General features: G+C 43.5%; 1 protein-coding gene across 1 annotated transcript; it reads right to left on the bottom strand.

The window, feature by feature from the left end:
- Positions 1–5,245: 5,245 nt before the first annotated feature.
- LOC137436357 (antiviral innate immune response effector IFIT1-like) lies at positions 5,246–15,089 on the bottom strand. Its single transcript, XM_078786336.1, has 3 exons — positions 15,056–15,089; positions 14,612–14,647; positions 5,246–8,973 (listed from the first exon to the last, which is right to left on the bottom strand). Exon 3 carries the CDS (start codon positions 8,963–8,965, stop codon positions 7,637–7,639), a length of 1,329 nt encoding a protein of 442 aa, XP_078642462.1. The 5' UTR covers positions 8,966–8,973; positions 14,612–14,647; positions 15,056–15,089; the 3' UTR covers positions 5,246–7,636.
- Between the last annotated feature and the right edge of the window lie 428 nt (positions 15,090–15,517).

Here is a 15,517-nt window from a genome sequence, read left to right as displayed (position 1 = left end):
TGAATGTTCCCATTCATTCCAACAACAAGTTCCAACAACAAGTTCCAACAACAAGTTCCAACAACAAGTTCCAACAACAAGTTCCAACAGCAAGTTCCAACAACAAGTTCCAACAACAAGTTCCAACAACAAGTTCCAGCAAGTTCCAACAGCAAGTTGCAACAACAAGTTCCAACAAGTTCCAACAACAAGTTCCAACAACAAGTTCCAACAGCAAGTTCCAACAACAAGTTCCAACAACAAGTTCCAACAACAAGTTCCAACAGCAAGTTCCAACAACAAGTTCCAACAAGTTCCAGCAACAAGTTCCAACAGCAAGTTCCAACAACAAGTTCCAACAACAAGTTCCAACAAGTTCCAACAAGTTCCAACAGCAAGTTCCAACAGCAAGTTCCAACAACAAGTTCCAACAACAAGTTCCAACAAGTTCCAACAGCAAGTTCCAACAAGTTCCAACAGCAAGTTCCAACAGCAAGTTCCAACAACAAGTTCCAACAACAAGTTCCAACAAGTTCCAACAACAAGTTCCAACAGCAAGTTCCAACAACAAGTTCCAACAACAAGTTCCAACAACAAGTTCCAACAAGTTCCAACAACAAGTTCCAACAGCAAGTTCCAACAAGTTCCAACAAGTTCCAACAACAAGTTCCAACAGCAAGTTCCAACAACAAGTTCCAACAACAAGTTCCAACAACAAGTTCCAACAAGTTCCAACAACAAGTTCCAACAGCAAGTTCCAACAAGTTCCAACAACAAGTTCCAACAGCAAGTTCCAACAGCAAGTTCCAACAACAAGTTCCAACAACAAGTTCCAACAACAAGTTCCAACAAGTTCCAACAGCAAGTTATTATCACATTGCAATGACCTCTAAACATTCCGAAACCAATATCCCATTAAAAAATCCCATTAAAATCCCATATTTTATCACCCTTTGCATTGTTGAAAGCAATTAATTCCATAACTTAATATTACCTCAATTTATATATACTAGGGCGTGCCCGCGCGTACGTGCTCGCCCGTACGTGCTTGCAAAAACATGCGTGCAAACAACAACAACAAAACTTTGAAACCACGTGGCAGTAACGACCACAGAACCCTCCTATTTGCATGGAATGGTTTGGTCCATTCGCAAAGCCAAAACGAACGACCACAGAACCACCCTCCTATTTGCATGGAATGGTTTGGTCCATTCGCAAAGCCAAAACGAACGACCACAGAACCACCCTCCTATTTGCATGGAATGGTTTGGTCCATTCGCAAAGCCAAAACGAACGACCACAGAACCACCCTCCTATTTGCATGCAATGGTTCGGTCCATCCGCAGAGCCAAAACGAACGGCTTGCGAGTACGGTGACCATACCTTGGGACCCCCTTGTCCGATTAATTTCAAACCTTGACAAATTTTCCATTCCTTCCCTTCCTGATCTTTCGATGTAGGGCTGGGTTCTTTTTTTTTTTAGGATCATGTTGCATCGAGCATTATTTTCCAAAACAGTGTGAACATTAACCCACACCAAAACCTCTGACATCCCACCATTAACACCTATTGTAAGCGTGCCGAATCAGTAAGCATCACCCCTTCTATGAGCCTCGACCAGAGGGTGGTTGTTACTCACAAACACCATTTCCTGTAATTATCTCTCACTAGGGCATGCCCGTACTATATATATATCTAAAATTATATCCCCCGCCGAGCAAGTCGCTGGCTCCAAGTCGAGTGCTTTGAACAAAAAAAGAAGTACTCTAAACGGTGGTTTTTTTATTCAACCGTGAAGCATGTCTCAAAGGCTTCTTGATGGACCTGGACAAAATTTGATGCAATTTTTTTTTCTCAATCGCCATCTTTCATCATAATTCTGGACCGGCATGAGGGGGGGTTGTCTGTCATGAATTTATAGGCATGGCGGGAAAACTGAAAACAATTATTTATTTAAAACGGGTGTACACGATTGTACACGTGTACGGACGGACCTTACCGAACCGGCAAACAAGTCGCTTCATGCACATCAGTGGTGCGTTTCTTCGTGGCGCGTGTCAGAAGAATTACACAGCGCAGGAAAAATACGTATTTACAGAAATCGTTAAAAAAAACTCGGATAATCGCTAAAATCGTTGTGGCCGGTGTACCATATTGGAAATATATATATATATAAATATAATTCCGTTTCCCGGTTCCCTGTCGCTCGCCGAGCGCCGATCAAGTCAAGTGCTTCGAACAAGTGCAAAAAAAAAGTAGTACTTTATCCGTGTGCGGGTGGGTAAACGAGTGTACCGGCCTTACACGTCCTGGAAGCAAGCGGTCGCAAGGTGCACACTTGCTCCGCCCGCTTCCAGGTCACAGTAAGGCCCTTTAATAACCAGCGCAAAAATACGTATTTACAGAAATCATTTAGAAAAAAAAACGAATAAATTGCTACAGTCGTTTATCGAAATCCCATTCGTGATGGCTCACGCCACCTATATCGCGGCATCGGTGCGCAAAGAAGCCCCAGTCCACCTGCTCCCCCATGTATGTACCCATAACTTCCAAGTTCGTAAATCATATTGGACCAAACAAGACACACTCACCTTTTAAAGAAGACTTGTTTGTGTGTACAATTGATCCCAGCGGTGCCTCCAAGATTGTCAGGGAATTTGTACTGGGGGACTCACAGGACTCCAACGACCGGACACAGGTTACAAAAGGTCTAGTTTATTAAACTGTATTCACTTCATCCAATTACCAAAATGATACCGCATAATATAATGGATCAGGTTAACTCTTTTCGCTGGTCCTTCTCGTTCATCCGACACTCCCGTTCGGTCAGCGCTTCACGTAGCAAGTCCTGTCGACTCCACGTTTGCTCTAGTTTATATGGACGAACTGGACTTAATCCTCTGTCCGCTGAAACGTTAATCCTTCTTCCGCTGATGCCCCGAGGTCATGTATTGCACCAAGCCCTGGCATCAACTCGCTCCCCTCCTGCTGTGATTTCCATTTACACAGTAGGAGGGTGCTCCAGCCTGGGGCTGTGACCAGGTGGACAAGAGATTACCATGTTCGGGCACATTCCTGACACTCATTTACGAACTCGGCTTTCACAGAGGTTGCAGGTAAAATGTATCAGCTTCGTTACCAGTCTTAATCAATAAGTTACCAGTGCCAATCAATAAGTTACACTGAATTACACTTCCACAATCCAATATGGCTGCTAGAACACATGAGTGATGACATCACACATTTATTTTCTCTAATATAATTGTTGCACAGATCACGCCCAATACATTTCAAACTGATCAGACTAAGCGTTGTCCCTGTCGAACTATAACATCACAATTATGGCACCAATGACGTCATTGTTAACAACACCTATTCCCCAGATGGAGCTCTTTACAATGAGCCACGTTTCAAATTTTTTCCATGCAGCAGTTTTGGAGAAATTGAGGTGCACCATTTTTCAGTTTTTCCAAGATGGCGCCTGTACCACATGACCGATGATGTCATGATTATCATTAAAATATTCTACAGGAGGAGGTGCTCCGATGGTGAAAATTTCGTGCCCATCAGACCAGAGTTGCTGAGAAAAAAAATTCACAATGTGTTGTACTTGTCGAATTATGACGTCATAATTAAAGTACTGATTACATCATCATTAACATATCTTATTCCCCAAGCGAAGTACTTGACAATGAGCCATGTTTCAATTTTTTCCATTGCGTGGTTTCGGAGATATGGAGGTGCAACATTTTACCAAGATGGCGTCCGTACCACATGACCTATGACGTCATAATTATGAATGAAAAAATTCTACAATGGTAAAATTTCGTGTCAATCGGACCAACGGTAGCTGAGAAAATGAATTTTTAAAATGCAGACACGTACGGCACACGTACACAACTGAATGCTAAACTCCGTTTTTCGCTTCACGAGCGCAGGTTAATAACAAACCTTGGGTTACCTCTGAAGTGAAAACCTGTTTGATGAAGAAGAAGCGTGCATTCCTGAAGAAGAATGACTCCGCCCTCAGGGAGCCGAAGAAAGAACTGTGGTCTGTCACTGGCAAGTGTAAACGGTCGAACAAGGATGAGATTGAAGAACAACGACACGATGATGATGCTCGGAACGCTTGGAGGGGACTCAGGCATATGATGGGAATGAATGAGGCTCAAGGATGGTACATTGCCCACTAATGTTCCAGATTCCAAATTTGTGGATGAATTGAGTGACTTTTATGTGAGATTTGATGTTCCAGGAAACCAAGTAAAATGTGAAGCTCTGGGAGGATCTCGATACTCGAGCGTGTCCCATACCTGTAATTTGTGAACCTGATGTCGTGAGGTGTTTCATGGTGTTGAGTAAAAGGAAGTATTGTGGTCCAGATGGCATCAAGTCTTGTATTCTGAAAGAGTTCTGTTTCGAACTTAGTAATGTTTTTACTCGATTGTTTCAGTTACTTTTGGCGACTCACACTGTTCCTATTTGTTGGAAAAAGTCCATTATTATTCCCGTGCCAAAAAAGGTTCACCCAAGGCAGCTCAATGATTATTATAGACCTGTTGCCCTTACCTCCATCTTGTGTAAATGTATGGAGAAATTGATGGTGAAGTTTATAACATCAGATGTAACTCATAAACTGGATCCTTCACAATTTGCATACAAAGCAAGACGAGGTGTTGAAGATGTCTGGCGCAGTTTACTTCATCTAATCACAAGTCACCTTGACCAGAATGGAACCGTTGTCCGTGTGTTATTTGTTTATTTCTCGTCAGCCTTAAACACCATGCAGCCATTTACCCTTCTGAATGTGTTGAGTGACCTGTGCCTGAACCCCCATATCATAGTCTGGGTGGGAAGTGTTTTACGAGACCGTCCTCATAGACAGACCAGACAGATTTATGGGAAAAGGCCATTTATGAGCTTCGAGGTGCATTTTTGGGTAAAAGTTGGGAACCTCACTTTTTAACATAATTCCGGTATGTTAATTTGATTAACCCGGTTTCCAAGCCGAATGTTGAGTGTTTGACCTTCTAATCAGCATAAACAAAATGGCCGCCAAATTGCCTTTTTTTGGACAATTTCTTTGAACAAGCATTTATATATCATGTATATACATGCAGTTGTTTTACTTTAACTTTACAACTTTTACCCCAAAATGCACCAAGAAGCTTATACATGGCCTTATTCATAAATCTGTCTTGTCTATATGATGGTTGGCGACATATTGAAAGTGACATTCAAACAGATATTGAAATTGGACACGATAAAATGGGAAATGGTTTTAATAAGACAATGTTTCATACAACCATTTATTCTAAAATTAAGTATACATGGCCATGAAGCACAAACATTCAGGAATGTCACACATGTTGTTTTGCCAAACTACATCAAATTCATACAAGGGGTCTGATCATCACTGTTTCTGACAGGCACACATTGATGTGCATCTCAACTCTGAATAGCGACATTTGCAGCGTCGAGTCTTGCATTGCTTCTGGCATGCACAATAAATCATCTCGAGGCAACTTTCTGGGAATGGACTCAGTGACATCAGAATCACCATGTTTCCATCCCATTTCCACAGGTGCAGGAAGGTCAGCTATAGCACAATGAGCATTTCTCCATACTATGGCTTGATGGTGCACTCGCATCAAATGGAAATGAAGAGCATCACTTGTCGGTGACATTGCTTCTGGATTACCAGTCTTGGAGAACAACATATGTCGTGCTGAATCAACAGAGGTTGTTCTGTGCACATTATATATTCTGCAGACGAACGCTTCTGCAGATTTGATTGTCTCCTCTGTGAGTTCACCAATGCCCAAGTTCTTCAGCAGTTTATTCAAAACTCAAAAGAACAACTCAAAATTCGGCTTGGGGACCGGGTTAATCGAATTCAGTATGCCTTAATTATGTTAAAAAGTGAGGTTCCCAACTTTTACCCCAAAATGCACCGAGAAGCTTATACATGGCCTTTTCATAAATCCGTCGAGTCTATATGATGGTTGGCGACATATTGAAAGTGACAATCAAACTGATATTGAAATTGGACACTATAAAATGGGAAATGGTTTTAATAAGACAATGTTTCATACAACCATTTATTCTAAAATTAAGTATACATGGCCATGAAGCACAAACATTCAGGAATGTCACACATGTTGTTTTGCCAAGCTACATCAAATTCATACAAGGGGTCTGATCATCACTGTTTCTGACAGGCACACATTGATGTGCACCTCAACTCTGAATAGCGACATTTGCAGTGTCGAGTCTTGCATTGCTTCTGGCAAGCACAATAAATCATCTCGAGGCAACTTTCTGGGAATGGACTCAGTGACATCAGAATCACCATGTTTCCATCCCATTTCCACAGGTGCAGGAAGGTCAGCTATGGCACAATGAGCATTGCTCCATACCATGGCTTGATAGTGTACTCGCATCAAATGTTCCCGTGCCAAATCGGCATGCCCTAATTATGTTAAAAAGTGAGGTTCCCAACTTTTACCCCCAAAATGCACCTCGAAGCTTATACATGGCCTTTTACCATAAATCCGTCTAGTCTAGGTTGGTGTGGAGATGGGTTCAACTCTTCAACCTCTCTCACCATTGGTCAATTGCCACTGTTGGTTTCTTCTACAAATATTTTCATGGCAAATGTTCTGTTGGACTTTCTAACTTGGTTCCTCCCACACGAGTGTTTGGACGTAAGACCCGGTTTGCCATCTCCGCTCACCCATACACTAACTTGTTATGCAGCATATTTAAGACGTAAACTAGTTTGGGATTGCATTTGGGCGTTGCACGCCCAAAAATGGGCGCGGCAGGGCGGCCATATTGAAAAATCAATTTTTGTCATATATTTTTAGCACATATAAACTATATAGTTTGTGGTTCCATTATGCATATTCTAACCATATTGATATAGACCAGTTGAGTTCAGGTTCCCTGGAACATCTCTAGTTTTTATTTTGTTTTGCTTTATCTTTGTATTTTCTCACTTTCTCTTAGCCCCTTACCTAGAGTGGCTGTATGCCTTGTCTGGGGCAATATCCATGAAAAAAAAGAAAAAGATTGCCTTTTTGAACAATCGCTAATTCTGTTTATAACACTAAACAAAGAAATTTGGAGGAATCCCGACATCCGTGAGGTAAGTTTTACTTCCAGAACTGAGCGAAGATCTACTGTGCTCTACATACCCCACAAGGGTTGGGTTAATAACATGATCCTTTCTGCCACCAATGCAGCGTTTTTCGTCACGAACTTTTGAAACTCGCTCCTGCTGTTTAACATGAAACGGAAAGGGAGGAAGCCCGGGTTGTGCTCATTTACCAAGCAGCTAGCTAGCGCTTGCCAAGCCAGCCGTTCATTAACGGTTTTGAATGGAGTGCTTGCTCAAATGCTAAAACCACTTGGCGATCTCTTCACAAGAAACTTGGTAAATGACCACACACCCAATGTTCTTGAGATCCGACCATAGATCGACTGTAATCGAAATACCCAAAAGAGGAATGACCCTTCCTGCCCCTCCCGAAGTGAGCGGGTGTACTAGTATAAATAAATAGCAATTTTAGGAGTAAACGCATGGTGTAAACCACAAACCTTTTACTCCACAATAACATAAATTATCATGGGTGGCAGAGGAGGCAACAGGAAATTATGGATTGCTCCCATCTGAGTTTTTAAACCAGGATCGTGGTCGAGACAACTTCTCTAGTGCATTTTTGCATATGTTTGCAGCATTTGGATTCTCATTCATATGAAGGCCCAACGTAAAATGCTTCTTTGCTTCTTCTACATTATTTTGTGACTCAAGGAACAATCCAAATTGAGCATGCAAAATCTGAACATTTTCTGAACACGTCAGACGTTCTTGGTCAGCGAAAAGATCATTGTAGAGACTACGTGCCCGATCTATCATCCCAACCTCAGCATAGGTTCTTGCAACATCACACATTGGTTTTACAAATGCCTTTTCAGACACAGCATATGATTGCTGGTTAAAGTAAATTGATTTGTCCAATAAACATTTAATTTGACCTTGTTTGGTCTTTGGTTCCATTCTCTCCCTTTTCAAAAGTTTCGCTTTCTGATAGTAAACTTTTCCCAAAGTGTACAAAAGTGTTGGGTTGTTGGGGTTGGTATTCAATGCATCTTGAACGATTCTTATTGCTTCATTCAAACTTTCTGGAGAACCTTCACGTTCTAAAAATTGACCAAAGTACTTCTGGATGGTAGGATGGTTTGAGGCCTTGTGCAAGGCTTTCCCCAAGTGTAAATGTGCCTCTTCCATTTGATGTTTAGCTTGACAACGGATTGCCAGATGTATCGACGCCATACTGTTTTCTGGGTCAAGTTCAAGGGTCCGCCTGAGAAGTTTCTCTCCTTCCAAAGGTTTTGTCCTGAAACAATCATATCGATTATATTTCAACTCCCAACGCCACAATGCAATGGCACATGCCAAAGTCCACTGGACATGATCTGGTCGACTTTTCAATGCTTCTTTCAAACACATTGCAGCGTTGTTGTAATGATCAAACCCACAACGAAACAAGGTCCAGCCTTTCTCAGCCAGCACTTCTGGATTCACCGGTGAGGTACAATCTCCAACCTTGGTTTCACCGCTTATCTTCTGCACTTTTTTAAGATAACAATTGGCTTCTTGCTGGTTGTTCATTTGGAAATGGACCCAGGCATAATTGCTGTACAAGACCAAATTGTGTTCGCTCATTTCTTGATGGGATGTCTTCCGGGAAGCTTCTTCAGCTGCAGCGAGGTGCTGCAAAGCACAAGGCCAACTATTCTTCATTGCAGCAATGAAAGCGAGGAAGTTGTGTGCTGCGGGATTCCAAACTTCAGAGTTGTATTTCAACTGGAATTCAATTGCTTCTTCGAACCATGACACTTCTCGAACAGAAGCTTCCAGGTTCCAGGTGAAGTGGCATTCCAGTTGTTTCAGCTCTGCTTCAAGACTTTGATCAACCATATCCGCTCCTGAAAAACATTGAGAACGAACGGGATAAATTACCATGCAATCAGATTGCAGACCATCACCAGGACTTGTTTTGTGTCATTGATTGCGAATGAAAGATCTAAATTGTCTCGCTGCAAAGATGAAAGCAGGTAAAAGGTCTGTGAAGCTAAAATGGTCAAAAGGTGTAAAGGTTGAAATATGTAAAGGTCAAAAGGTCTAACTGGGGTCAAAAGGGTCTTCAAAGGTCGAAGGGATCTTAAGACTTCTAAAAAAGGTATAAAGGTCAAAGGGGTATAAATGGCATTAAAATGTCTGAAAGGTGTGAAGGTCTAAAAGGGAAGACAGGAGTCTTCGCGATCTAAAGGATATATTGGGTTATAAAAGGGTTGAACAAGATCAAAAGGATCTTTGGGGTGGAATGGTTATAAAGTGTGTAATGGGGTCTAAAGAGTCTTACGGTTACAAAAGGTCTTGGGGTCTTAGTTGTGTTACGGATTCGTCACTTCCGTTGTGGTTTTCATCCACTGTAAACATTTTTGATTCCATGTACTATTATTGTTGTCGTTTAAGGGAGATAGAGATTACTATTTTCAAAAGGTAAAAAAAGTTAATGTTTTAAATGAAACCGGAACCGGACGAAGAGGAGAGGAAGAAGGCGGAGCGAGTGAGTCGGACAAGAAGCCGAGCTGCTTCGAGGTCTGGAGCGAACGATTGGCGAACGAGGGTCACGAGTGAACTTTGGGTTTCCCGGGAAAGGGATTCCTGCAACAGAGTTGTTATCGCTGTGACAGATCAACCTGCGTGTCAGGTTTTGCGGTTGATTCCGAGGAGAATCATCGTAGTGCCGTGACACCTCGAGAACGGGCCGTCGGCCATTTTGACTCGCGCGCTTTGCGCATCGCTCAAGGTTTTTCACTTCGCTTCAATCATTTTCACCGCATTCAGACGTTAATCTGGTGTGTGTGTGTAACCTGGCTTTTGAGTTGGAAATCTGCGGTTCACCGATTTGGAGCCGTGGAACGTCCATACCAGATTCCCAGTCGCCTTGAGGGCGCCTTTGCGCAGCTTTGGCAGCAGGACTGTGACTGTCATCCGAACAGGATTCTGGTTTCGATACGACATCGTACGGACGATCACTGGAGTGGATCGACTTTGGCTTGAAGCCGGAACCAACTTTGGCTTGAAGCCGGGAATAGAGACATTGGGAATGTTCTTATTTTTGCTCACTTGGAGCACAATGAGTTATATTGTACGAACATGATGGTACCATCATCGGAAATATATATTGGTTGTACAATTGATTACTATTGTTTTTTTGTACTGTTATTCTTGTGTGATCTTAATACAATACCTGTTTGTTGGTAACAATTGGTGCGGTTTCACCATTGATCTAAGACATACAGAATAACACATCTTTCTGCCGTGACTCCTCTCGGGGGCTCGGAGGTACACCGTGACCGGGGTTTGGGGAGGAGCACGTAACAGTTGTCTGTATGTTATACGGGGTTTTAAACGGTTTTCAGGGTCTAAACGTTTTTAGGGGTCAAAATGGTCTTCAGGGTCTTTGGGTTCCAAGGGATCTTAGGGGTTCTAAAGGTTCTAAAAGTGTCTTAGGGTTATTGAGGGTCTTTGGGTTATATGGAGCCTTAACGTGTGTTTGGGGTCTAAAAGGGTTTAAAATATTTTTGATCTGTCTTTTTGCTGATGACTGGCCAACCCCCGCTCTGCGGGGAAAAGTGGCCTCTAAAGATGGTTCTCCTTTTTTGTTTCTTTTTTCTGATGACTCCACCCTCTATCACTCCATATCTCACCCCTCAGATCGGCAGTCTGCAGCCTCTTCACTCTCTGCAGACCTGGATAAAATCTGGTTAAACAAGTGGAACATGTCTTTCAATCCTGACACATCTCACCCTCTCACAATGTCTGAAAGGACCGTCTGGAAAACCCTCCCATTTCCTCTCGAAGAAGTTCCTTCACTAAAGCTTTTAGGTCTCACTATCTGCCAAGATCTCTCCTGGGAAAATGACATTTCCAAGCTGGCCTCCAAAGCCAGTCGCTGACTGGGCATCCTCCGTTGTGCGAAGTCCTTCCTTGGCACTCCTGAGCTTCTCACCATGTACAGAGCTTTCATCCGCAGCTTGATGGGATACTGTTCTCCCCTCTGGGCTGGTGCTCCTGCCTCACACCTAGCTCGGATTCACGCGGTTGAAACCAAGGCATTCAGAAACATTGGAATCTCCTGTGATGAACCTGATTCTAAGGGCCTTTCTCTCTCACCGCAGGCAGGTTGGTGGTCTTTCTGTCTTCTACCGACTCCTGTCCGGCTTAGCTCCCCCAGCTCTGTCTGTGCTCTGTCCCCCAAATATTCCTGCAGGTCGTAAAAGATCTGTCAGCAACACTCTTCTGGTTAAACTGCCAAAATAAAGACTCTCTGCTCACCTTCACTCTTTCATTCCTCCTTTTCCCCACCTCTGGAACAAACTTCCACACTCTCCCACTCCTCCGTGCAGGTCTTTAAAACAGCTGTTCACCACAATATTGTTACGTTTTTGGGGGTAGAGAATAAATTACCACAGTAAAGGTAGGATTGTATAGTATTAGCATGGACCGTGAACGCATAGGAGACATTTTGATGTATTAAGTAGGGAAACTGGAGCTTAAGGTTATTTATGTAACTTCACATGGGGGTGGGGGGCTATGGCCATAAAACCCTCGTTACAACAACAGCAACCTTCCATTTACCCACAATAAGCGGCAGAATTGCTGACAGAAGCCGAACACTCTCGATCGATGGCTAAACTCCGCCTCAAAAGGATCGTAACCGGTAGGCCATGCCCCGAGCTTTGTCATTGGTCAAGAGGACATGGGGTGTTTCGACAGAGCTCGGAGACTGGTCGAGTGACGTCAGAGAGCAGGGTAGGTTCAAGAGCAGGAAGAAGAAGACTCTCTCTCGGTCTGGCTCTTCTCCCTGTCGGTCGCTGTTGTGCTGGCGCTTCTGGCTAGTGTGTGCTTTGGAGGAGAGGGAAGGAAGAAGAGGAGCGCGTCTCTGCTCTCGGTGTGGACTCTCATTTCTGCACGAACGGGAAGGTTTTCGTCATTGTTGATCCCTTCGCTCGAACAGACTGGCTCGAACAGCTGGCATTCTTCGGTGCGCTGACGTTGAGAGAGAACGGTGTCGACAGTTTCGATCGTGAGGAAGGGGTGCGCTTGCGTCGTTGATTGGCGCCATTGTGGGGCTTTGACGCGCGGTCCTTTCGTCAGCCATCCTCATCCTGCACTGCCAACCTGACCAGTTTCGACGACCACCAATCACCACAATCCACAAGCACCAATTTTGGACCAGAGCTGAGTGCCGGCCGGCTTGGGGAATTTTATTTTGTTTTATTATATTCCCCTTTGTCTGTTTTTGTGTCTGAGTGGAGACGTCTCACCCTAGGAAATGTTAGATTCACCTCCACATTAATTTTATTCTTGCGTTTACTTTCATTCAATCATTATTGTTGCATTTTATTTGTCATGTGTTTAATTGTCCGTGGGTTTCGGGAATCAACCCGTGTGCTTCGTTCAGGTAAGCACCTTGCTGCCTTCCGTCCGCGCACGCCAAAAAGTACCGCCATTATTCGGAGTTCGCCTCGGATTAAAGACCGTCCAGCTATTCGTCCGAGGAGGGTGTTCATCGGCCGGCCACGGACATGACAATATCTTATCTTCCTCCATCAAAACCTTGATCTTTTCTATCCCTGTTCATCCACCCCAAATTAACCTCCTTTAAATTCTGTTTTCTTTCTTGAAAATGTTTATCCTGTGTAACCCACCGCTGCCTCCCCCCCCCCCCCCCTCCCAACCCCCCGCCCCTCCCATTCCCCAGCCCTCTCTCTTCCACAGATCTCCCGATGTCCCTGTTCTCTACTGTTGTGCTTCCCTCTCTCTCCCCTTCTTCTCTCCCGCTCCCTTTATTATATGTTATATGTGTTAGCTCTTATATGAGCCTTGACTTGGTATACCAAAAAAAAGAAGTTTTTTGTGGTCTAAAGGGTTTCATGGGTATTCAGGGGTTTTAGGGGTCAAACGGTCAAAGGGTTCTATAGGATGTTTGGGTTTTGAAGGGTATTCGATGTCTGATGGGTCTTAGGGGTCCAAAGGGTATTGGGAGTCTTTAAGTGCCTGAAGGATCTAAAGGGTCTATAAATGGTCGTTGGGGTCATAAAGTGTTTTGGGGTCCTCGAGGATCTTAGGGTCCTAAAGAATGTAACAGGCTCTAAATAGTCTTATGGATCTCAGGAGTCTTGAAGGGTTTAAGGGTTCTATATGGTCTTAATGGGTCTTATAGTTCTAAAGGGTCTCAGGATTGTAAAGGAAGTAACAGGGTCTAAAGGGACCTGTTAAGACCAGTCCCAAGAGTTTTAAGAGTCTAAAAGGATGTTAAGGGTTTAAAGGATATTAAAAGGTGTGAAAGTCTTAAACGGTGGTGGTTTCATGTGCAGCCTGTAGCTGCTGGTTGCATCATTTCCAGTCAACTGGTACTCATTTTTCCGACCTCAGAAAGATGGACATGCCAAGTCAACCCACCTGGTGTTAATTCAACGGCTTGACACGGGCTCAAACCAGGACATTAAGATTACAAGCCAAACACCTTAACCGCAAAGCCAACACCAGACTTAAACAGTAGAAAGGAGTCAAACGGGTCTTATGGGTTCTCAAGGATATATAGGATCTTATGGTTCTAAAAGTTAAAAGAGGATCTAAAAAGTCTAAGGGTTCTAAGGGGTGTAACAGGGTCTTAGAGTTCTAAAGCATCTGAAGGGTATTTAAGAGTCCAAAGGATATCCGGAGTCTTCGGGTTCTAAAGGGTCTTAGGGGTTTAAAGGGTATTTGAAGGTCTGACATGTGTGAAGGACTAAAGGTGTTAAACAACAGAAGCGAGTCTAATGTGGCTTAGGGGTAGTAAAGGACATGTAGGGTGTTAAACGGACTTAGTGGTCTTTAAAGGTGTTGCGGTTGAGAGGGGTTTTAGGGGTCTCAACGGTTTTTTGGGGGTCTAAACGGTGTTAGTGTTCTGGTGGGTAATGGAGGGTCTTAGAGGGTCTTTAAAGATCTTCGGGGTCTAAAATGATCTTCGGGGTTTAAAGGGTATTTAAAGGTGTGAAGGTCTTAAACGGTGGCATGGAGTCCAACATGTCTTAGGGGTTCTAAAGCACATATCGGATCTTCGGGTTGTAAAGGGTCGAGCAGGATCTGAAGGGTGTAACAGGGTCTATAGGGCAGGAAATTGTAATTTATTCAGGATGCCGGCGATAACTCCCTCACTCATCACGAAACAGAACGTTCCATCTTTAACCTCTATCAACTAATGTGAGGAGGCAGGACACCCAGCTTATAATTCATCCAATGGATCGTGCACTTTGTAATACACCGAGCTGCCACTACTCTCAGTTTATGGTCGAATCGGGATTCGAACCCAGTCGGGATACCTGCAATCTATATCAACATTCATACCTTAGAGTTTAGACAATCCTTTAAGCCACCATCCTACCAATGTACACATCATGTCTGTACCGACCCAAGTCCTGCCATATTTGTGTAAAAAGAAGTCCTGCCATACCTTTACCTTAGGATGCTTGTTTATGGGTATGAACATCCACACAACTCGGCACTAACCTTGTTGGCACCAAAAGGTAGTTTTCACCGTTTGTCCTGAAAAAAATAAATAATAATCATCACGTTTTGACGACATTCTCATCAGACCTCACCAGCAATCATTGATTTTAGTAAAGGTGTTTATCTGGGTGTTCAGATTATCCAGAAATAGATAACAGGTACAAAACATACTTTTTATTACATCCTGAAAAAGCTAACGATGACCAATTTCACATTCACATGTAGCTCACTCACCTGCAATCCATTCACATGTAGCTCACTCACCTGCAATCCATTCACATGTAGCTCACTCATCTGCAATCCATTCACATGTAGCTCACTCACCTGCAATCCATTCACCTGCAGCTCACTCACCTGCAATCCATTCACATGTAGCTCACTCACCTGCAATCCATTCACATGTAGCTCACTCACCTGCAATCCATTCACATGTAGCTCACTCACCTGCAATCCACGATGAGAACACAGAACTGGAACGAGTGTTGTGATTCAGCAGCGATGGTGTTTTTATATGAATTACCACGTGACTAAATACCTTCTGTTTCCCGAAACTGACTCATCACCGAAACCGACACGCCCTCTCTGCAAACTACGGTATTAACCGAACATTCGAGCATTTGTTAAAGTTTCACTTGATTCCAACGAGAACACGACAATTGGTTTGTTCAAACAGCATCATCAATTCACTTGCTCTCTGAATCTCTTACGAATGAGACCGTTGGATAAATAAGGTACAACAAATGACAGGTACAGAATATTCAAATGATAATGATGAAACGAGGTCATGTTGAATGTTTACAAATTGAAACATTGTAGCGGCTGCCGCTGGGGTTACACAATCGCCTTGCACCTATCAAGGACGCGGAGCGATCACCAGGCCGGGCTCGTCCAGGACGCCCGGGCAGG

This window comes from Myxine glutinosa, chromosome 11 (assembly GCF_964187855.1).
Source record: "Myxine glutinosa chromosome 11, kmMyxGlut1.1, whole genome shotgun sequence".
In the NCBI taxonomy this organism is placed as follows: domain Eukaryota; kingdom Metazoa; phylum Chordata; class Myxini; order Myxiniformes; family Myxinidae; genus Myxine; species Myxine glutinosa.
Note: the sequence above shows the minus strand (reverse complement) of the source record. Positions and strands in the feature narration are given on the sequence as shown.